Source organism: Ranitomeya variabilis, chromosome 4, assembly GCF_051348905.1.
Source record: "Ranitomeya variabilis isolate aRanVar5 chromosome 4, aRanVar5.hap1, whole genome shotgun sequence".
NCBI classification, from domain to species: domain Eukaryota; kingdom Metazoa; phylum Chordata; class Amphibia; order Anura; family Dendrobatidae; genus Ranitomeya; species Ranitomeya variabilis.
In genome coordinates this window covers 52,030,680-52,053,424 of record NC_135235.1, presented here as the reverse complement: position 1 = coordinate 52,053,424, position 22,745 = coordinate 52,030,680, and the positions used below count along the sequence as shown (strand labels likewise).

The following is a 22,745-nucleotide window of genomic DNA, read 5'->3' as shown; positions in this document are numbered from 1 at the left end:
TGGCCTGTGTACCTATCTTTAACATTAGGTACGCAGGTCGTGCCGCTGTATGCGGATGCTTCCGCATGCGTTGTTTTGACGATGCGGAGAAAAAAAATTGCTACAAGCTGCATTCTACGCTGGTCGCCGCATCATCAAAACGACGCATGCGGAACCATCCGCATACAGCGGAATGTTAAAGATAGGTACGCTGGCCGCATGCCGGCCGCATGCAGAAGTAGGCAGAGCTAGCGGCTGAGGTGCGGCCGAGGGCGGGGCTTCACGGAGGAAGTCCGCAGCCCTCCGCAGCTCCTCAAAACGCTTGTGTGAAACTAGCCTTAGAGAGACACTGAAAAGAGTTGGATTGTGAAAAAGACAAGGAAGAAATAAGAGATAAGGTGGAGAGGAGAGTAAGTGGATGTGAACTAAAATTGTGGTGAAAAGGGGTGGGTGTAGTCCCTTGGTCAGTAGAAGTATTCGGTGTGAGAGGAAGAAGTTATATTTTGTCAATTAGAGTATTAGAATATGTAGTTTCAGATTCAGTACCGCCATAGCAGTTGCAGGTTCAGGTACCGCCAGAGTTGTTACAGGTTCAGGTACCGCCAGAGTAGTTACAGGTTCAGGTACTGCCATTGCAGTTGCAGGTTCAGGTACTGCCCTAGTGGTTACAAGTTCCAGTACCGCCAGAGCAGTTATAAGTTCAGGTACTGCCATAGCGGTTACAGGTTCAAGTACTGCCAGAGCGGTTACAAGTTCAGGTTCCACCATAGTGGTTACAAGTTCAGGTACCGCCAGAGCGGCTACAAGTTCAGGTACCACCATAGTGGTTACAAGTTCAGGTACCGCCAGAGCAGTTACAAGTTCAGGTACTGCCATAGCGGTTACAGGTTCAGGTACTGCCAGATCGGTTACAAGTTCAGATACCGCCATAGTGGTTACAAGTTCAGGTACCGCCAGAGCTGTTACAGGTTCAGGTACCGCCATAGTGGTTACAGGTTCAGGTACAGCCAGAGCGGTTACAGGTTCAGGTACCGCCATAGTGGTTACAGGTTCAGGTACAGCCAGAGCGGTTACAGGTTCAGGTACCACCGGAGCGGTAACAGGGTTCAGACTACAAGGGTAACAAGAATAGGCTCTGGTTCAGACAACACAGTTAACTAGAACAGGTAAAGGGACTAGACTAGTTGCACCAACACTAACTAACTAAAAGGGAAGCGTTGCTCAGGCCTCACCCTACAGGGGAGCAAGCCTTAAACATTTGATGCCTCCCAGCTATTGGCTGGGGGCATTTCCAGTAAGCATGTGCTGCCCCTTTATGAAGTGGGGAGAGCGCACTAAGCGTGTCACCGGGAGAACTGTGCGACGTGTACAGGTCCAGGGGAGCAGGAAGCCACGGCAGATGAAGAACACACTGCAAAGTGGTCGAGGCAAAAGTATGTCGGAATCCTTCAGATGGGAGGGAGAGGAATCATGCAGGGATGACGGCATTGGCGTTACACAAGGTTCTTTTCCCAGGGGATACATGCTAATGCGCTTAATCGGACGTTCAGTATTTGGTCAGTATTTTAAATCAGTATTTGTAAGCCAAAACTGGGAGTGGAAGAATCAGAGTATAACAGAAACACGTCATCACTTGTGAATTTTTCATCCACTTCAGATTTTGACTTATAGCTACTGAGATAAAATACTGACCAAATTCAGAACGTGTGAACGTGGCCTAAGAGTATTCACTCAGTCCTTACACATCATTTTATTGTCATAGTTTTTTGGTACTTTGATGCCATTTGTTTGGGTAACAAGCATTTTTGTTTAGGAACATGGAGAAACATTGCTCTAGATGGAACACAATTAAGTCTAAACCTAAATTCGATGACTTGAATAGTGGGTAATTAGCATAATATTGGATGAATACCTTAAATTGCACACACTTGAATAATTGGGATTCTGTCATCATCTCCTGGAGTAGGATACTGTCCTCTACGCCATGCTGTAAGGTGGCAGTGACACTGAGGGTCTCGTGAGCTCCCCGGACATCCACACAAAGTGTTTCATTGGAGGGAAAGTGAATCTCGGCTGGAATCAGTAGTAAGTAACTTCTGTGGAGGACAATGGAGCACATTGACATTGCAGTTTATTTACTCCTCCCCTCGTATCACTCCGTACTGTTAATATTTTCATCCTTTCATTCATCATTCCAGTTAATATTACTGTTTGGCTCCATGTTGTGTTGTTACGGCTGGTGCCTCCCGGTCTATTGCTTTCACTGCCAGAATTTAATTAAATAGTCTGTTTCCGTTCTTAAGCCATGGACTTTCATAACTCCCTGGTTCTGCCTTGCATACATGCACTAGTAGGATAAACTGTACGAAAAATAAAGCTTAAAGGGATTTTCCGGGAATAAAACATAAAACTCATTTAGCAGTTGTATGTATATTCCTAATATAGTGTGTATTATAGTTTGATCTCTCAGTGCCACAGTTGGAGATGTGGACATTGCATGAAATCTCAGACATTGTCCACATCCATAGGATTATTGTACGTAACCCTTACCCTTTTTATTGACAGTCACATCCTTCTGAGATAAGACTGACAGACCTATTATTAGAGATGAGCGAACCTTTTAGGCAGTTTCTGCATCTCTTGTCAGAAAACGCAGTGGAAATTCTGCTCGGTTTTGATGCGTTTTTGATGAGGATTTGATGCGGATTTTCATGTGGATTTGTAAGCTAAATAAAGATATATCATTAATAAAAAAATAATGTGATATCATTTCCTTGTTCGACCTCTTCAGCCAGATACCCTCATTAATATTAAATAAAGGCACACACACACACACAGTCACCAGCCTATGTAGGAGCATTAACATAATTAACCTACATATGCTGTAACAAAACAGCAAATGTTATTACTAGGTTACGTCCCCAGAGTCAGTAATCGGCAGCGCTTTGGCCGCAGAACATGTCCACTCCATCCAAAGCGCTGCCGGCTTTTGAACGCAGGTAATTCCGCATGTGTTCATTGAACCATGCGGAAGCACCGCATCCAATACATTGGATGGGTAACATTTACCTTGTGGAGACTGAGCGTCTCCACAAGAGAAATAGACATGCTGCAGTCTGGAAAGATGCGCCACATGTCCGTCTCCTCAGGGAAGCCGCGGGCGCTGGTGCAAGCATAGTGAATATGGGATTTCTTGAAATCCCATCCACTATGTTGTAACATCTGGCCACTGCGGGTTGAATGCTGTGGATGTACGCAGTGTCCAACCTGCAGTGTTTACTGACCGTGGGAACATACCCTCAGAAACCTGCAAGAGATGCAATATCTGTTTATTTAAAAAAAAAATAAAAAAAATTGTGTGGGCTCCTGCATAATTTTAATAACCAGCAGAGGGAAAGCTGACGACTGAGGGCAGATGTTAATATTCTGGGAAGAAGCCAATAGCTATAAAGGTTCACAGGCTATTAATATCAGCTCACAGCTGTTTACTTAGCCTTTAGTGGCTAGTTTACAGGGGAATCCCAGAAAAAAATGGACATGGGGTCTCCCTATAAAATTTAACCAGCAAAGGCTATGCAGACAGCTGCGGGCTGATATTAATAGCCTGGGAAGAGGCCATGGATATTGGCAACCCCAGGCTTAAAAACATCAGCTCTCAGCCGTCCCAGAAATGGCACATCTTATAGATGCACCAATTCTGGCACTTAGCCTTGCTCTTCCCACTTGCCCTGTAGAGGTGGAAAGTGGGGTTCATATTTGTGGGGTTGGTGTCAACTTTGTATTATCAGGTGACATCAAGCCCACAGGTTAATAATGGAGAGGTGTCAATAAGACACCTATCCATTAGTAACCCCATAGTTACATGGTAAATAAAGACACAGCAAGAATAAAGTCCTTTATTTGAAATAATCTCACAGACTCCTTTATTAAATCTTAATTTACCATACTTACTGAACGCCTAATCCCCGATGCCCTCGTCTCATGCAAAAATAATAAACCAACATTTAATACTCCCTGTCCGCCGTAGTCCATTTAATACCGAGTGTCCCACGACAATCTCACATGTAGAACAGTCACATCAGGAAATGTGACCACTCTACCCGGCCTCCGGCGATACACTGACAGAAGGTAATCACTCCCACAGTTTATCACTAAGCCACCATGAGAGTTCACCGGAGTTTATCAGCTCCGGTGCTCTCACTTACAGCACTGCTGTGTGAGAATTTTGAACAGCTGACATGTGCCTCTAACAGCCGCGGGTGGAATTGCAATCTTGCAATGACTGTTAATCCATTAAATGCCACTGTCAATCGCTGACAGCAGCATTTAACTCGCGCTTCCGGCAAGCACGCTGGAAATCCTGCCCATTGGTGACCCCGTCACATGATCACACATCACTGATGGGTTGGCATGACAACCAGAGGTCTCCAGCAGACCTCTATGGTTGTCACTGCCGGATTGCTATGAGCACCCCCTGGTGGACGGTGCTCATAGTAAGTGAGCAATTCTGCTACATACAGTCGATCTGATCATCACCTGTATGTAGCTGAGCCGATCGCGTTGTGGCAGCTTCTAGTCTCCTATAGAGACTATTGAAGCTTGCCAAAAGTAAAAAAAAATGTTTTTAAGAATATAAAAAAAAATATATATATAAAAGTTCAAATCACCCCCCTTTCAACCCATTCAAAATAAAACAATAAAAAACAAACCTACACAGATTTGGTATCTCCGTGTTCACAATCACCCTCTCTATCAATATATAAAAAAAGAATTAACCCTATTGCTAAACGGTGTAACAAGAAAAAAGTTAAAATGCCGGAATTACGGTTTTTTTGGACGCCCCAAGATTGCATTAAAATGGGAGATCAAAAGATCGTATCTGCACCAAAATGGTATCATTAAAAACGTCAGCTTGGCATACAAAAAATAAGCCCACACCCATCCCAGATCATGAAAAATAGAGATGCTACGGGTATCGGAAAATGGTGCATTTTTTTTCTTTTTAGCAAACTTTGGAACTTTTTTTCACCACTTAAATAAAAAAGAACCTAGACATGTTTGGTGTCTATGAACTTGTAATGACCTTGAAAATCATAATGGCAGGTCAGTTTTAGCATTTAGTGAACATGGTAAAACAAAACCCCCCAAAACAACTGTGGGATTGCACTTTTTTGCAATTTCACCGCACTTGGAATTCTTTTTCCCGTACACGATATGTTAAAAGCAATGGTGTAGTTCAAAAGTACAACTCGTCCTGCCAAAAAACAAGCCCTCGTATGGCCATTTTGACCAAAAAAATAAAAAAGTTATAGCTCTGGGAAGAAGGTGGAACAAAAAAATGAGAATGCAAAGCCAAAAATACCTCTGGGGTTAAACACGAACATGTGAATGAGGTCTAAGGGTAATGTGACTGCAACAAGCAAGCAAGTGTAGAAAAATCGGACTTGGTTGCACTTTTATGGGTCAGCACAGTAGCGCAGTATTTAGCACTATATCCTTGTGGTGCTGGCATCCTGGGTTTAAAGACAACAACAGCAAGGAGTGTGGGCTTGCATGTTCTCCCCATGTTTGCATGGGTTTCCTTAACATATGTTATGATAAGGTTTTTTTATTGTGAGCCCCATTGGGGACACTGATGATGATGTCTGTAAACTGCTGTGGAATTAATGCCGCTATGTAAGGGAGTAAAATAAATGGACTTTTTGCAGTCCGCTTATCACAGTATCCTCGGGGTTGTAATGCGTCTCCATTCATTTGTGTTGCACTGCAATGTAGCAGCAACACCAAGCAAACTTTAGCCATGCCACGAGTGATGCCCACGAGTCACCATGTGCCCCAGCATTGTACTGTTCATAGGTGAAAATTTGCTGAATTGGGACAACCTCGTTTAGTAACTGAGTATCCTATCATCTTCTAACCGATGTTTTGTAGACCCCATGTGGATCTCCGATCCCTGCCCTTGACACCCAACTATTGGTAATCCTATATATTAGTAAACTAAAGAAACTAAGATTGTTATAGTATTAATAAAACATGCCATGGGGTCAAAATCTTGGACCCAAAGTCCCCTTTGTGCAGACATCCACTCTCTATAGATATCAATGGTCTCATTATGATCACCTCCAGCTTACAATTAACATATCGTAAGAGTTATTAATTTTTTTTACAATATTATATGTAATCTCTTTCATCCATTTGTAATGTGACCCAACAATATCCGCATTGCTTGGGATCTCAGACATGGATCTCATAAGTTTATGGAAAATCTTCCTACTTGGTTTTTGCTCTTTCTGATTTTTTGGAATACGACATATTAAAAAGTTTGACTTACATGGATGAACTGTTTCCGATGGTCCAAGGGATCAGGCAGTAGGTGAGTAGTAGAAGCCGGTGCCACATCTTCTGGGGAATGAGAAAAGTTCTGGACAGTTCTTTAATGGAGCAGGTCTTTCCGCCTCACGGTGTGACCGTTCTGATCATCATCGGTGATTTGTTGAATGTCCACTTAAGGTTCCAAGCGCGTCACCAGGGGATCCGTGTCCCAGTCTGCTTCCTATTAATCCCTTCTGATGTCTGACTTGGCTGCTCACCTTGACTGGAGTTCACTCTTATGCCTCTGTACTTATTAATGTTATGACTCCACCTCCTCTTATGTGTCATACCACAACCTTTATACTAATGTGCATAAGACACCAAGAATAAAATAAATGACCATAGGATGGAGGAAAAGCTTGAAGGCACCATAGGCGATAACCTTGAGACTTGTAGTACTTAAATTTTTTTTTTTAATGTCATACAGAAATAATAAATTTTTGAATTTCGACAGATAGACATGATGGTTACTACAACCTGACTTATAAGCACTAAACCACGCAACTGGTCTACAGCAGGGTCAGGATGGTGCCGAATTACAAGGGCTCATTCAGACGTCAGTGGCTTTTCTCCTAAGAGAAAATCAGCCGAGTTTCATCAGTGCCATCAGAGTTTGGTCAGTGTCAGTTTTTTAACATCACAGTTTGGACAGAGTTTCATGGAAAAAAAAGTTGTCTCCATTTTCTTCTATCAGGCTGTAAAAATTGGACAGCACACAGATGACATCCGAGTGCAGCTGGATTGTTTTTTTTTTTCCAAAGTCATAGACTTCCAATACCGGACAGGTGTTTGTGACTTTATGAGAACCACTCGGTCTGAGGTAAAAATTCAGGCATGAACTACTACATAGACTATCATCATAAGGCCTCATTCACACGTCCGATATTCGTGTACGAGCGATGATTTTCATGGATGTCACTCGTACCTGTGATAATCTTTGGTGCAAATCACATGTCCATGATTTTTCGTGGACTGAGAGGTCCATGGAAAATTGTGGAGACTTGTCTGATTTTGATCAGAGAGTTGGATCAAAATTAGCAATGCTAGCCAATGGGTCCATGAAAAAATCGGATCACGTGATTAAAAACAGACTGGCTGAATCCTTCTTAGCTCCAATATATTGCAGTCGTCATATTATATAGCACTATGTACTTACAATTGCTCATTTTCCCTTTCTACCCAGCTATTTATTCTCTTTTCCATTAGGTCTATGACATCTCTTGATTAAAAACAGACTAGCTGAAGTCTCTTTTCCTTGCATGAATAATCATTAACCCCTTTCTGACCTCGGACGGGATAGTACGTCCGAGGTCAGAAGCCCCGCTTTGGTGCGGGCTCCGGCGGTGAGCCCGCATCAAAGCTGGGACATGTCAGGTGTTTTGAACAGCTGACATGTGCCCGCAATAGGCGCGGGCAGAATCGCAATCTGCCCGCGACTATTAACTAGTCAAATGCCGCTGTCAAACGCAGACAGCGGTATTTAACTACCGCTTCCGGCCGGGCGGCCGGAAATGATCGCATCGCCGACCCCCGTCACATGATCGGAGGTCGGCGATGCTTCTGAATGGAAACCATAGAGGTCCTTGAGACCTCCATGGTTACTGATCTCCGGCAGCTGTGAGCGCCATCCTGTGGTCGGCCCTCATAGCAAGCCTGTAATTCAGCTACATAGCAGCGATCTGATGATCGCTCCTATGTAGCAGAGCCAATCAGGCTATGGCAGCTTCCAGCCTCCCATGGAGGCTATTGAAGCATGGCAAAAGTTAAAAAAAATGTGAAAAAAATAAAAAATATATAAAAGTTTAAATCACCCCCCTTTCGCCCCAATCAAAATAAATCAATAAAAAAAAAATCAAACCTACACATATTTGGTATCGCCGCATTCAGAATCGCCCGATCTATCAATAAAAAAAGCATTAACCTGATCGCTAAACGGCGTAGCGAGAAAAAAATTCGAAAAGACAGAATTACGTTTTTTTGGTCACCGTGACATTGCATTAAAATGCAATAACGGGCGATCAAAAGAACGTATCTGCACCAAAATGCTATAATTAAAAACGCCAGCTCGGCACTCAAAAAATAAGCTCTCAACCGACCCCAGATCATGAAAAGTGGAGACGCTACGAGTATCGGAAAATGGCACAATTTTTTTTTTTTTAGCAAAGTTTGGATTTTTTTTTCACCACTTAGATAAAAAATAACCTAGTCATGTTAGGTGTCTTTGAACTCGTAATGACCTGGAGAATCATAATGCAGGTCAGTTTTAGCATTTAGTGAACCTAGCAAAAAAGCCAAGCAAAAAACAAGTGTGGGATTGCACTTTTTTTGCAATTTCACCGCACTTGGAATTTGTTTCCCGTTTTCTAGTACATGACATGGTAAAACCAATGATGTCGTTCAAAAGTACAACTCGTCCCACAAAAAAATAAGCCCTCACATGGCCAAATTGACGGAAAAATAAAAAAGTTACGGCTCTGGAAAGGAGGGGAGCGAAAAACGAAAACGGAAAAATGGAAAATCCCAAGGTTACATAGTTACATAGTTATTAAGGTTGAAGGAAGACTTTAAGTCCATCTAGTTCAACCCATAGCCTAACCTAACATGCCCTAACATGTTGATCCAGGGGAAGGCAAAAAAAACCCATGTGGTAAGAATAAGCTCCACCATGGGGAAAAAAATTCCTTCCCAACCCCACATACGGCAATCAGACTAGTTCCCTGGATCAACGCCCTATCAAGGAATCTAGTGTATATACCCTGTAATATTATACTTTTCCAGAAAGGCATCCAGTCCCTTCTTAAATTTAAGTAATGAATCACTCATTACAACATCATACGGCAGAGAGTTCCATAGTCTCACTGCTCTTACAGTAAAGAATCCGCGTCTGTTATTATGCTTAACCCTTCTTTCCTCCAGACGTAGAGGATGCCCCCTTGTCCCTGTCACCGGTCTATGATTAAAAAGATCAGCAGAAAGGTCTTTGTACTGTCCCCTCATATATTTATACATTAACATAAGATCACTCCTTAGCCTTCGTTTTTCCAAACTAAATAGCCCCAAGTGTAATAACCTATCTTGGTATTGCAGACCCCCCAGTCCTCTAATAACCTTGGTCGCTCTTCTCTGCACCCGCTCTAGTTCAGCTATGTCTTTCTTATACACCGGAGACCAGAACTGTGCACAGTATTCTAAGTGTGGTCGAACTAGTGACTTGTATAGAGGTAAAATTATGTTCTCCTCATGAGCATCTATGCCTCTTTTAATGCATCCCATTATTTTATTTGCCTTTGTAGCAGCTGCCTGACACTGGCCACTGAACATGAGTTTGTCATCCACCCATACACCCAGGTCATAAAGGGGTTAAGATTACAACTTTACATCACTGCAATGTCCCAGCGAGAGGCGTGGAGCAGCTGGGTCAGGAGTTGAAGAGATTGTGAAGCTGGGCTTCCAGGGACTTTGAAGTGATCTAGAATTGTAGTTCTTATGATGACTCATGCAGAGAAAAGAGACCATGTTTCTTCATAAATCTTAGAAGGATTCATCTGATCTGTTTTTAATCAAGAGAAGTCATAGACCTAATGGAAAAGAGAATAAATAACTGGGTAGAAAGGCAAAATGAGTAATTGTAAGTACACAGTGCTATATAATATGATGACTGCAAATTTTGATAGGAGGAGGAGGAGTGTTTCTTTAAGGCCGGAGACACACTGGTGCGAGATACGGCAGAGTCTCGCTGGTTAAAAGCAAGCTGTGGCGCCGGCACTCCGGAGTTGGAGCGTGCAGCTCCATGTATTGCTATGCAGCTGCACGCTCCGCTCCGGAGTGCAGGTGCCACAGCTTGCTTTTAACCAGCAAGACTCGGCCGTATCTCGCACCAGTGTGTCTCCGGCCTAAGGCAGATGAACATTGGCTAGGCATAGGGAAACTTGGTGTGCTTAATGCGTTTCAGGCCAGAAGTGCGACCACACACAAGTGGCAGCACCAGAAGTCCCAGCAAAACTGTAAAGAAGATCAGGATGCCACAAACAAAGACCCAAAACGAGACCAGGACCCCATGTTAGTAACACTGATAAAGGAACATGATAAAGGAACATTTTGCAATTTGTTTATTGTCGATGGACTGTTCTGACAAGTATCTTCTTTACATATTAAGAACTGCCAGATTTATTGTTTATTCATTAGGTTAAATAAGAGCGGTTACATCTCATACATGTAGGTACTTGTCCTCGGGAGCGATGGAGAATTAGGAAGATTACGGGTGGTGATAGATTGCCTTGTCGTTAGGACTTTCATTTGCAACTTGGCACCCAAGGTAATAGTCATTAACAACATAACATTGTCATAGCCTGTTAGGAAAAAAATTTTGACCCACAAGGAGTAATCCAATTACCTTCTAGGGAAATATTCTTAATAATGAGTGTGCATTTATGTGTAATTAGGCTTTGAGAAACTTAATTAAGTGAAAACTATCTGTTCCCAGAGAACACATAACGTACCGGAATACAACAAAGCCTAATGACCTAGAGTTATAAGATACTGGTAAGAAACAATGGACACTGCTTAGTTGTCCTCAGGAGGAGATTAGTGAGCAATGTACTATGAAATGAAAAGGGATTTCTCACTTTAGCTATAATATGTCATAACCCAGATAGTATACCTCTGTAACCGGCGGCGTATAGTGGGAGGGTAGGATGGGGCAGACGGGCAGTTACCCAGGGCGCCAATGTCTATGAGGAAGCAAAGTTTTCCGTATTGTCAAATGATCTGCTCCTGCTTCTTCTAAGAGCAGTGCAATGAGTGCTCACCCAGCGCTGTTTATGGAGAGTGCAATAGGCGAGACGACTTTGTCATTAGCTGCTGCACTCTTCATAGGCAGCAAAAAAATTACAACATTCAGTATAATGGAGTGAGCTTTGTCATCTTGGTTACCAACTATGCAGAGTGGAGCCACCGATGACAAACTCATCCAACAGCTACACCCTTCATCTAAGATGAGCAGCCAATGTATGAAGACAGTTTAAATCATACACTGCATGTAATTCTAAGCTGTCTTCATTCACCTTCAAGAGATGATTTTATATTACAACTTCTCTAATCCTACCAAGAGTTAAGGCTAGAGACTGGTTTAGAGTTAGGTTTAGGTCTAAAGTTAGGGATAGGGATAGGTTTCTGGCTAGGGTTGAGGACAGAATTAAGAAAAACATTATGGCTAGGGATAGGATAAGGTTATGGTTAGTGATAGGGAAATAAAATTGTTAAATAATAAAACAAAAGCATTTAATAAGAAAAGGACACAACATATAACTTTATTTCTTCTGACAAAACAACAGAAAAAACTAGGAGGTTGAAGAACAAACTATAATTACATCAGCATTTTTCTGAAATTACAATACATATGCGACCAATAAGTGCTGGCGTCACTGTCTCCGCCTTCAGACAAAGTGAACAGGAAGAGGCAGTCCGTGCTGCAGCTGATCCCCGGCTTCCTTTTCATGTTCAGTTTTTCGAGACAGTGACGGCAGCGCTGATTGAGGCCAGAGAGATTCACCGCACACTCTGTTTCTTGGTGATGCAGTAACTGCTGTGTAATCTTGGTTTCCTTGGCGCTCCTGCGAATATGTTTCCTTGACGCTCTTAGCACACATAGGTGCGGGAGCCGAAAGGAAACCAAGATTACACAGCAGTAACTGCAACTCTTCTCCTTCAAATATATCCTTTCCATTTCAAGTACCAAACAACATTGTGATAAAGATCCCAGTGCGGTCGAAACGTCCTTACTTTGTCGCATATTTCAAAGTCACAATTAAATTTGTTTGTTCGCATGAAATAAAGAAATTGCATCACCAAGACACAGAGTGTGCAGTGAATCTCTCTAGCCTTGGTCGTGGGGTCTCAGGCCCCATTCCACCTGCACCTCAACACTTTGACCAAGTGCACGCTAATCTTCCGGCAGCCCTGATTGGGCGCCGGCGTCACGTGCCACAACACCACATCACAGCCCCGTGGAGATGGAGTGCCGACACCGTGGGAATGGCACTGGAATGGGAGGTGAGTATAGGCTTTATTATTTTATCTGGGCTGAACATTTAGTTTAAGAAGGAGTTGTCCTAGTAGTGGACACCCCCTTTAATACTGGACTAGTAAAGAGACTTGGGGAGTGCAAATAGTTCATGGGATAGAGGGCTCAAAATACTTGTCTTGCTCTGGGCACTGGCAACACCTATCATCCATAGTGAGGTGGTTTCTTCATATTATAAATGTGATTGTTTAGAGAGGAGAGCCAGGATAACGGTCCCTCTTGTGTGTCTGGACTGGAACTGTCGGGCTGTCACCATTATTCCAAGGGGAAGAGATTGCTGACCGGAGCAGTTCAGGACATCTGACTGATGGGGGGCGGGTCCGACTTAAATAGTGGTGTGCGCGAGAAGACTGGGCTTTTGTTGGGGAACCAGAGTGAGAGCACAGAGACGGTTGACTCCCTCTCGACTTACCCACGCCAGCTATCTGTGCCTTCCCACTCGGTTAGCAGTGTCATCCCGACTGACGACACAGAGCCCAGAGAGATCCCCGCACCGCACAGTGACCAGTACGGACTTCAGAGCATCGTTCCACTCACCACCACAGAGGTACCGCTGAGTCCTATCCCTGCAGTGACTACTGAGTTCCAGCCTGCTCCTGTGGCCGTAACCGCTGGGCTGCATACTATTCCTGCAGCCTTGTCTGCTGAACTGTTTTCTACGTCCGCTGTGCTGTGGACCTACACCTCTACAACATCTCGTGCCCATACCAGGAGACCACGTGCTGAAGGACCCGGAGGATTCACCATCGCAAGGAGATAGTGCATCGCCTTTCTGCGGGACCGGATTGGAGACTTCTTGCGCCACCTGCAGCGCCACTGAGGGTTCTTCCAGCCACCTACTACTAAGGCCCAGAGACTGATAAGTTGAACTGTTGTTACCTTTATTATAATACCCCCCTGCTTGATGTACTGTTGTGTTACATAAAAATCCCTGTTAACCCTTGCTCTGCCTCCTGTGTGTCAATGCATCCTACGCACCTGCTAGCATCCTACAATTGTATAAGGTTCTACCATGCCGACTTAGATCCATGCTATTAGATTAGCATTTGATGTCCTTTTCAGCGAATTGTCTTTATCTCAGGGGAAACATATTCAAGACACATGGTCTGCCTTTAAGAACTTGGTCAAGCTTACTGATGGATGTGATTTAATGGCTGGGATTTCTTCTGACCCCATAATGAATAAGCTGTGGACCCTGTGACTTTTGGACTTCCTCTCTAATGAGCAGCCACCAGCCAAGAACCTCGCTTCATTAGAGCTGCAGGCCCCTTCTGTTTTCTGGATTTGAATTGAGCAACCATCAGAATTATCAGTTTTCACTGTAATATTTTAATAGTTTTGAGATGAAAACAATAAAATCCTACCTTAAAGACAGGACACTTTTTGCTCTTATTTTATTCCCGCTGCTCCCCTGAATATTCAGGGTTTTTTTTAATCATTCAGTTACAGAGATTTAAGCTTTTTTTATTCAGTGTTAGTTTTTATGATATTTATAAAGGGATGTGGCTCACAAGGTAAAAAAGCAGAGTAGTCTAAAGACACCCCCCCAGAGGATCCTGTGAGCCATGCCCTCTTGGAAATGTCCAAAAATTAGCACGAAATAAGAAGTCCCATATCTCTGGAACCGTATAGCCAAGTAAAAAAAAAATAAAGGTCAGAACACTCAGGGAAGCAGCAAAAATAAAATAAAAGTAAAACGTAGCCACTTGTCACCAGGTGATAGGTCCACTTTAACTGTTATGCCCAGCGGTAGTGCACGTGGATTTGTGGAACCATTTGGCCACAGAAACAGGCCTAACTAGGAAGGGGCATAGCTAAGCGGCTACCAGGTGTTCACTGGCGCTCCTGATGGTGTAGAAAGACTACGCAGCAGGTAGCCGCCAGGTACCACTCCTGGGTGGGTCCCGGTACCACAGTTGCTGACCCCTGGTCCAGGTTTGCTGGCACTGATTAGGGCTCAATTCAGACACAACGGTCTAGGACACTGGATAAGGCACTGGTCACACACGGACTGGTAGATAATGTCCAGGAACTGGCCACACTGGGACCAAGGGACTTCGGGAACAGGACTGGCCGCATTGGGACAAGGGATTTCGTATTTAGGACTGCCCACTCCAGTAAAAGGGGACAACGTTCAGGCAATGGCCACACTGGAACCAGGGAATGAGGTTCTGGACATGGCTGAATCGGGACCAGGGATTCAGGTACAGAACCCTTGGTCGCACCGAGACCAGGGATTCGGGTTCAGGACACTGGCCGCATCGGGACCAGGGATTTGGGTTACGGACAATGGCAGCACGGGACCAGAGGCCCTCACAACTGCACTCGTAGAACACAACTACCTAATATCTTAACTTTCAGTTTGGCACCTCCCTAAGGAAGAGGAAGTCTTTCACACAGGATGACTCCCAGCAATTGGCTGGGAGCCATCTTGCAGTTATCCACATTTTACTAAATGCCTCTCAGCTAAAGATTGAGGGCATTTAGAAAACTGGGTGTACTGCCCCTTTGAGATCATGGGCGCCCGCGCGTATACCCTCTGGTTGCTGCGGCACACACACTAACAGAAATAAGGGCAGGGGTGGTGAATAGGCCAGCGTCCCTGCATGGAGGGAGAAGAGGACACCATGCAGGGGTGCCAGCAATAGCACTGCAGCTTCTTTAACACAAAAAGAATAAATGAGATTTGTATATACTGGAAAGGATATTTAAAAATGGGAGAAGGACCGCTATGGGCGCAAACATTATCTCCATTATTTAAAGCATATCCAATAAAATGAGTGCTTTATTATCTATAGAAAAGGCAAACACTTAATGTTTATCTTAATGAAAGACAAGGATTCAATCAGTCTGAGCACTGAGTTCAATTGTTTAGGAACTAAAATGGCCCTTTATGAATTCTAAAGTTTCAACATTCATGTTTCAAAATGGCAGAATTCTGAGATTAAGAATTAAAATTTGACTAAGTTCTGAGCTCTGATAAACATGCGGCAATAATAGAAACAAGCACTAGATACAACGTTAAGCCATGTTTAGGGGAATCATAGCGGTTAAAGGCATTATGCACTGGCTTGGCACAAGAGATTGTTGTATTCACCAGTATTGCAAAAAGCAAACAGTTTTTTTTTTTGTTTTACTGCCATCTTGTCAGTAAAAAAAGCGTTAACTATAATGATTGTCTCAGCCTTTTTGTCACCTTTCCTATCGCACCTACAAATGTATGGATAAAATAAATTCATGCCTGGATTGGTGTCATTTTTGCGCGAGATCTGATCTTTTTTTCCAGCCCAGTACTATGTTATATTTTGGGTTGTTCTCACAGGGGTTAGGCCTCATGCACGTGGCTCAATGAGTCCGTAGAGGTCTATATTCTGGTCTTTCTAGGGGCTCTTTGTACCTCTCGTAGGTGCTTTAATTTGAGCAATGGTGCTCTGAAACATATATTTGATGCATTATTATATCCTGCCATCTGCTGGTCAAAAGGAGTATAACCCTGTATGTGTGATTTATCATTTTCTCTTCTCCATCCAAATGAAACATTTTTTTTCACGAGCAAATGGATTATTTTCGTTCATTAATATTTCTGCAAACACTGCTGATGTTTTATATCAATACTATTTATTAGAAAAAATACAGTAAAACAATCATTTTTCCTAAAACTTTATTTAATTTAAAATACAATATTAAATAATTGTAAAAAAGTTAAGAATTACAGGACTGAAGAATTAGCTCCATCTTATATAAGCATGTGTTAGTCCTTTTCATTATGCTCTCTTTTTGTGCAATGCACACAGAAGCTCACTTAGTTCATTATCTAGCACCATATTGAACCTTTTGCTTTATGCTATTTATAGGAAATCATAGGCTGTGTCTCAGTGGTTAATTTGGAAATATTAAGCAAGACTATTAATTATATATTAATCCAAGGCTACATGATTTCTTTATGGCAAGTTATGCTGCTGCTAGAGGGATAGGATGATCTTCCGTTATTTTATATTGCCACTCATGACATTTAGAATTAAAGAGGACCTGTTAGTTGCTCATACAAACTGTGCTACCTTCTAAAAATCTCCAAGTTCCCCTGATTCTGACACTCTTTTCCGTTTTGCACTGCATAACTCCATTGCAAAGATCTTGACATTTGTAGCTTTTCAAGTTCAGTATGTGAAATCTCAAAATTCAGTCCAACTGAAGGTTTCTTCAGAGTCTTCTTTGGGAGTGTTTGCGCTTATACATCTCCCTCCTAGACGATGTCGTTCACAACTTGGCAGCTAAACTAGAAGTCTAGCAGTCTTATATGCTACTAACCTGTGATTGGCAGCATTCGGTAGGGGTACACCCCCAGAAAAGTGCCTGAAGAAACACCCAGTTGGACTGTAAGCAGAGATTTCACATGCTGTGCTCCAAAAGCAACAAATGTGAATATCTTTGCAATGGAGCAACTCACCGGAAAATGGAAAAGAGCATCAAAATCAGGGGAACTTAGGGATTTTTTGAAATGTATTTAACAGAAATTTGCTTAGTAAATTACAGGTCTTTTTTAAGACTTATCTGAATGACATATCATGTTGTTTGGAGCTGTAATGTGGCATCCACAGAAGTCCATAAGGCACCATGTTATCTCTTCAATTTCATTTAGAGGCACACAGTAGTGATGATGAGCGCGCGTGCTTGGATAAGCTATTATACGAGCATGCTCAAGTGCTAATGGAGCATCTTCGGCATGCTCTAATACTATGCTCGAGTCCCCACGGCTGCATGTCCTACTGCTGCTCGACAGCCACAACACATGCAGGGATTACCTGTTTGTTAGGCCATCCCTGCATGTGTTGTGGCTGTCAAACGCCCACGAGGCATGCAACCACAGCGACTCAAACATAGTATGAGAGCATGCTGAAGATGCTCTATTAGCACTAGAGCATGCTCAAATAACACCTTATCAAAGCATGCTCGCTCATCACTAGCACACAGTCAAATTCTTTATGAGTCTTACAGTAAAGTAATAATTGCACATCCTATCAAGTGCCTATCAAATGCAAAAACTATTAACCTCAAGAAGCATTGGTTCTAGAAGAAAATATCTGCAAAATATGCCCTTATATAGAACAACATATGGGAATGAGTTTAGCAGTAACACATGTTGTATTTAAAATACATTAAGGAGAAAACAGTTAATTTCTCTCTCTCTTATGCATAAGATAGAAGCTAATTCCTAATTTTCACTTTCCAATAAAATTAATTAGAAGTTTTACATATGAGTCAAACATCATTAATAAAGATATCACTTATATAATTAAATAAATAAATATTTAAAATAGTATTACATATTTTAATATATATTCAATAATTCAATTTTCAGATGATTCTGCATGATCTCCAAATATTCCCTTGTAGCAAGACCTACAAACACAAAAAGAATACATGAGATTTGGCTATAGTACAAATAATATTGTAAAAATGTGATCAGGACTGCTATGGGGACAAACACCAGCCCTGGTACGTAGACTACTATGAGGGAATTTTATTCAATTCATATAAGGCAAAAACTTAATGTTTGTCTTAAAGAAAGAGGAAAATGTTATCTGAGGGCTGGTCTTTATTATTTTTGAGTCAGTACAACCCTCTAAGTATTCTAAACTCTGTGTAACATGCAGTATTAACTGATTAATAGACAAGACACTGGTTTAAGGCATGCTTCATCATCAGTCATGAGTTTCAAGATGGCTTCCTAAACTTTGCTTTAAAGGAGTTGTTCACTACTGGATAACCCTTTTCTCAACTGTGTCAGTGCCACACATAAAGTAAAAAAACCAAAACACTTAGTTACCACCTGGGCAGGCGTTGCTCCTTGCATTGTCGGCGCTGTGTCTCCTATGTTATGACAATGACACATGACTATTGCTGCCAATCAATGGCCACTGATCGGTTGCAGCCTTCTCTGTCCCACTCTGATGGAGTTCTGAAAGGCTACAGCTGACTGACTTCACCAGTTATTTGACATAACAAAGTTTGGTGACCGCTGGGAGACACAGTGCTGAAATCACAGGAAGGAGCAGTCCAGGTCTATGAGGTGAGCATGTGTTTTTTTTATTTTTTATTTGGGGTACTTTAGCTTTTAAGAAGCGGTTGTACAGTCATGGACTCCCCTTCTAGTACATAGAGCATGCAAATAACATAAAACATTTATAGTATATTACATTTAAATTCAATATTTTTTACCTTAAGCGCAGGGGTTTCCATAGGACACCTCAATATGTCTGGCTGTTTAAGGTAAAAGAAGAGGCGTAAGAAATATGAGGAAGAAACTGGGACCTAAAGGTTGATTTTTTGAGGTGTGATTGACAGAAATTCTCTGATTAGTGTTCTTTGAAGCTTATAACCCATATTCACCCATATTCCATGTTCATAATGGACACCTAGTGTCCGGTGATGAACTCTGAACATGGACTTCTTCCGGAAGACCCTTTTATCATTCGGGGAAGAGAGAGATTTGAGAGAGAGAGATTTTCCAGCTCCAAAGTTTGGGTCATCATTGATTTATATGGGGTTCATGTTCAAGTTTGGGTACGGTTCTGCTACCTGAACCAAACTTTGGATGAACCCAATGAACCCGGAGAGCCACGGGTCCACTCATCCCTAGTTGTGGCATCTAGCATTATAAGCCCAATAGATTCTATATCTGACACACAGAATTTTAAAAGCCCTTCTGATACCACCCTAGGTGTCTGTCAATCTTTCAATCTTTCGTCCCACCTTGTCTCATCTATGTTGTAGAGAACCTCTTCAAAGAAGCACTCCTCCTCCCATCAAAATCTTTATCCTCTTAATATTATTTGAACTTACAATTGCTCATTTTGCCTTTCTACCCAGGTTTCTTATTTTCATGAGGTCTATGTAGAAACAGAAAGTCTTGTGTCCCTGCATTTATCATTCCCCTCTTCAGCTCCTTACTCAGCTAAGACCTACTCCTCCTGCCAGGGACTTTTGCAGTGATTTATGCCTCATACAGGGAAAATTGACCTCCCGTTTCTACATAGCTCTTAGAAGGATTCAGCTAGCCAGTTTTAATCACGTGATATCACAAGAGAAAAATTAGCTGGGTAGAAAGGCAAAATGAGTAATTGTAAGTGCACAGAGCTATATAACATGATGATTGCAGTATAATAAGAGGATAACAATTTTGATGGGACTGCTTTAAAGTGAACCTGACATCAGATAATTGCCTACTAAACTAATCTGAGGCTCCTGCAGGAAATTACGTGATCACTGCAATGATATTTTTAGCTAAACTGAAAACTCAGGGGAATGGTTTTCAACGCACGGAGGAAAGTTTTTACAAGATAACTATAGCGCAACCATTACACACATAGTTTAGCTAAAAGCCTCACTGTAATGGTCATCTAATTTCCTGCAGGAACCTGGGATTAGTTTAAAAGGTCATTTTCTGAAGTCAGGTTCCTTTTAATTAAAGATCACTCATTGCCTCCATCACTCATCATTAACATGCCAGTTTGTCTATGTGTATGATGTCAGTTGTAAATGATGCAAGGATGTAATTATTGAGATTCATGAATCTCCACTTACAGGTCTCATAATAGTCCTTCAGATGCACCACAGCCGGCTGTAGGTTTTGCACTTCACTTTGCCGTTCCATCTCTATAGAGAGCTGAATTGATGTGGCCTCAATCTACACGAAGAGAATAGAAAATATCAAGGGAGTGATATCCACTCTGCATATGTCATAGACGTTTCTAGTGTTCTTTTCGGATTGACCTTCCGGAGAAAGTTTGTCAAAAAGTTCATCAAAGTTTTCAATCCGGTTAGTATTTGGTATTGAATTGAATTAGCAGCCAATTCTGCATTTACCTTGTCCACATAGATTACAACATCAGTCGGGCTACGTTCTACTCTCTTCACCAGGCTGTTAGCTAAGAGCTGGAAAAAAATACCCCATAGAGAATGTTACGAAATAATAAGTCTAAAAATGGCAAGAAAACAATCGAAAGACACATATGGTTCAGATAGACGACACCAGCATAGGATTGAATATACATTGACCTGACCAACGTTTTGGGAGAAATTAGGAGCAATAATATAATTAAAAGGGTGGTCTCTTATTAAGAAATATTAACACCCTAAAGAGAAGTCTCTCAGTTTAGGATCACTTTCTTCAAGGGCGGGTGCGGACGACTATTTTGTCTCCATCCGAGAAAATCGGTCCGATTATTTGATCAGCGTGGGATCCAATTTTCTCAGAGGTGGAGAGAAAAAAGAAAAAAGTTTATCCGTGAAAATCAGACCACACTCAGATGTCATCCGAGTGCAGTCCAAGTTTTTTTCACTGACCCATAGACTTGATTCTCGGAGGCAAATCGTGCATGCTGCAATTTTTTTCTCATAACACCAAAGATCAGCCACAATGGGTTCACATAAATTCATCAGAAAATATATCATATATTGAGTTAGGTAATAATTATATTATTTTATATTATATCAGTTAGGTAATAATTACATTTTTAAGCTCCCCATATTGGCAATTACTGGCGTGGCCATAATAATAGATAATATAGCACCAATTCACAGAAAGGGTATAACCACAAACGGTAAAGGCTATAATTAAAAATAAAATATATACATCTTTATTATTATTATAGAGTATACAATTTTATGAGCGCACACAAAGTGGCAACAAAGAGCAGGACGAGATAGAAATGTAGAATTCAAAAGGTTGGTAAGAATATATCAGGACATATGGAACTCACCCTATTGTGGTCTTTGGGGGCATATCCAGACAGTAGTTGTACAATTATAATGGCCATGTTAGATTCTTCATTATTAGGGTCACTTAAACTGAAATATGGAGAAAAATGGGAAAATTTGCAAATAGAATTTTTCTCATTAACAAAGATTATATCAAGGCTGTCTTAGTAAAGAAATAGCACTGACTTACTCCAGTCTATGTCCCAGTGACAAACTCCATGCAGATGTTGCCTTTGGTTGGATTTAAACCAGAAACACCAAAAACCGAACTAGCGGTATGGACCCTTGGTAAGATCCAGCTCCTTCCGTTATATCATACACCCACAGGGGCTTTTTTGGTGGTCTAAACTACAGATTTGTCCTTGACTTTCTCCTCGGGCTAATATATTCAGAGACTAGTGGCGTGACATCACCAATTTTGAAAAAAAAAATCAAAACGCAATTTTGCGATACTCTGTAAGGAGATGTTTATGTCATAGGAGTTTATATGGCCGCCTAGTGGATGTAGATGTGAATTGCAGCAGTTTGCGATTGAAATGCTGTAAAACCTTCTAGACAGGTTTCATCTATAATATTATATGCGCCATGTGTGGCAATAATTCCACAAAAATTGATATTTCCTATAACTTTATCTTGTGGACGACTTACCTGGCACTGATTTCTAAGTTGAATGATGGCGCTGGGTGAGGTGGGCACTGAATTGGAGAAGCATTTACAATAAGTGTAAACGATGCTTCTGGTTCTGGATTCAGGATATTGTATCTTTCGGTAATCTAAAAAAAATAAATAAATTAAAAAAAAATTGGGAAAAATTTGACAAAATTTTAATGGTAAACATATCCTGCACAATTTTTGTTTATTCTGTAGTTTGATGAAACATTGAATCATTTCTTTACATTTACGTAATGATTGTTTTTTCGTATATCAGCACAAGAAATACAAAGGGGTGAGAAAAGCTATACTCCAAAGACATACTGATAGGGAACAGCGATGACAGCGATGATAATGTGTGCAAAACTGTAAAGCGCTGCGGGATATGTTAGCGCTATATAAAAATAAAGATTATTATTATTATTATTAGATTATTACTTTTCTATGCACTTTCTGCTCTTTAGTTGCACTACTTGGTTTCTGTTAGTACAAACAATATAACAGAAGGTAGTGACCGTTGTTGCGGTTCTGTATTGTACCTGCACATATGCACAGCCGCTTCCCGAGGCTTCCAGCGTGTATTCTGCCGGGACGTCAGGCAAGTCTACAACCAGCACTTCTGTTGGATTCTGTGGATTCACTGTCACATTTTCTGTAAATCCATTGTCATTGGTAACTTCAATTGTAGGCATGTTTTCATCCACAAAAGTTAAGGAACTGTAAATAGAGATTGCCCATAAAGAGACTACAGTATCCTATAGGGTAAGAAAAAAGCAAGGGTTAATTTTTACCAGCAGAAGTAACTTTAGTTGTAAAAAAAAAAAGAGTCACATTGGCAACATCAGACAGTGAGACATAGGTATACCAAAAAAGTAAAGTAATAAGTAGAGATGAGCAAACC

The 22,745-nt window shown here is 41.6% G+C and overlaps 2 protein-coding genes across 2 annotated transcripts in view; both read right to left on the bottom strand.

Moving 5' to 3' along the window:
* LOC143769715 (alpha-2-macroglobulin-like protein 1) overlaps positions 1-6,576 on the bottom strand; it is a 102,885-nt gene extending 96,309 nt beyond the window's left edge. The window contains exons 1-2 of the mRNA XM_077258512.1: positions 6,311-6,576; positions 1,892-2,075 (exon numbers count right to left, since the gene is read on the bottom strand). Of these exons, the coding sequence (XP_077114627.1) occupies positions 1,892-2,075; positions 6,311-6,378 (252 nt within the window). The 5' untranslated portion in view covers positions 6,379-6,576. The remainder of the gene's footprint in view (positions 1-1,891; positions 2,076-6,310) is intronic.
* A 10,774-nt stretch (positions 6,577-17,350) lies between these two features.
* The window catches only part of LOC143769712 (alpha-2-macroglobulin-like protein 1), a 50,411-nt gene continuing 45,016 nt past the window's right edge, over positions 17,351-22,745 (bottom strand). The window contains exons 30-36 of the mRNA XM_077258499.1: positions 22,384-22,599; positions 21,842-21,966; positions 21,196-21,283; positions 20,300-20,368; positions 20,018-20,120; positions 18,653-18,694; positions 17,351-17,833 (exon numbers count right to left, since the gene is read on the bottom strand). Of these exons, the coding sequence (XP_077114614.1) occupies positions 18,654-18,694; positions 20,018-20,120; positions 20,300-20,368; positions 21,196-21,283; positions 21,842-21,966; positions 22,384-22,599 (642 nt within the window). The 3' untranslated portion in view covers positions 17,351-17,833; position 18,653. The remainder of the gene's footprint in view (positions 17,834-18,652; positions 18,695-20,017; positions 20,121-20,299; positions 20,369-21,195; positions 21,284-21,841; positions 21,967-22,383; positions 22,600-22,745) is intronic.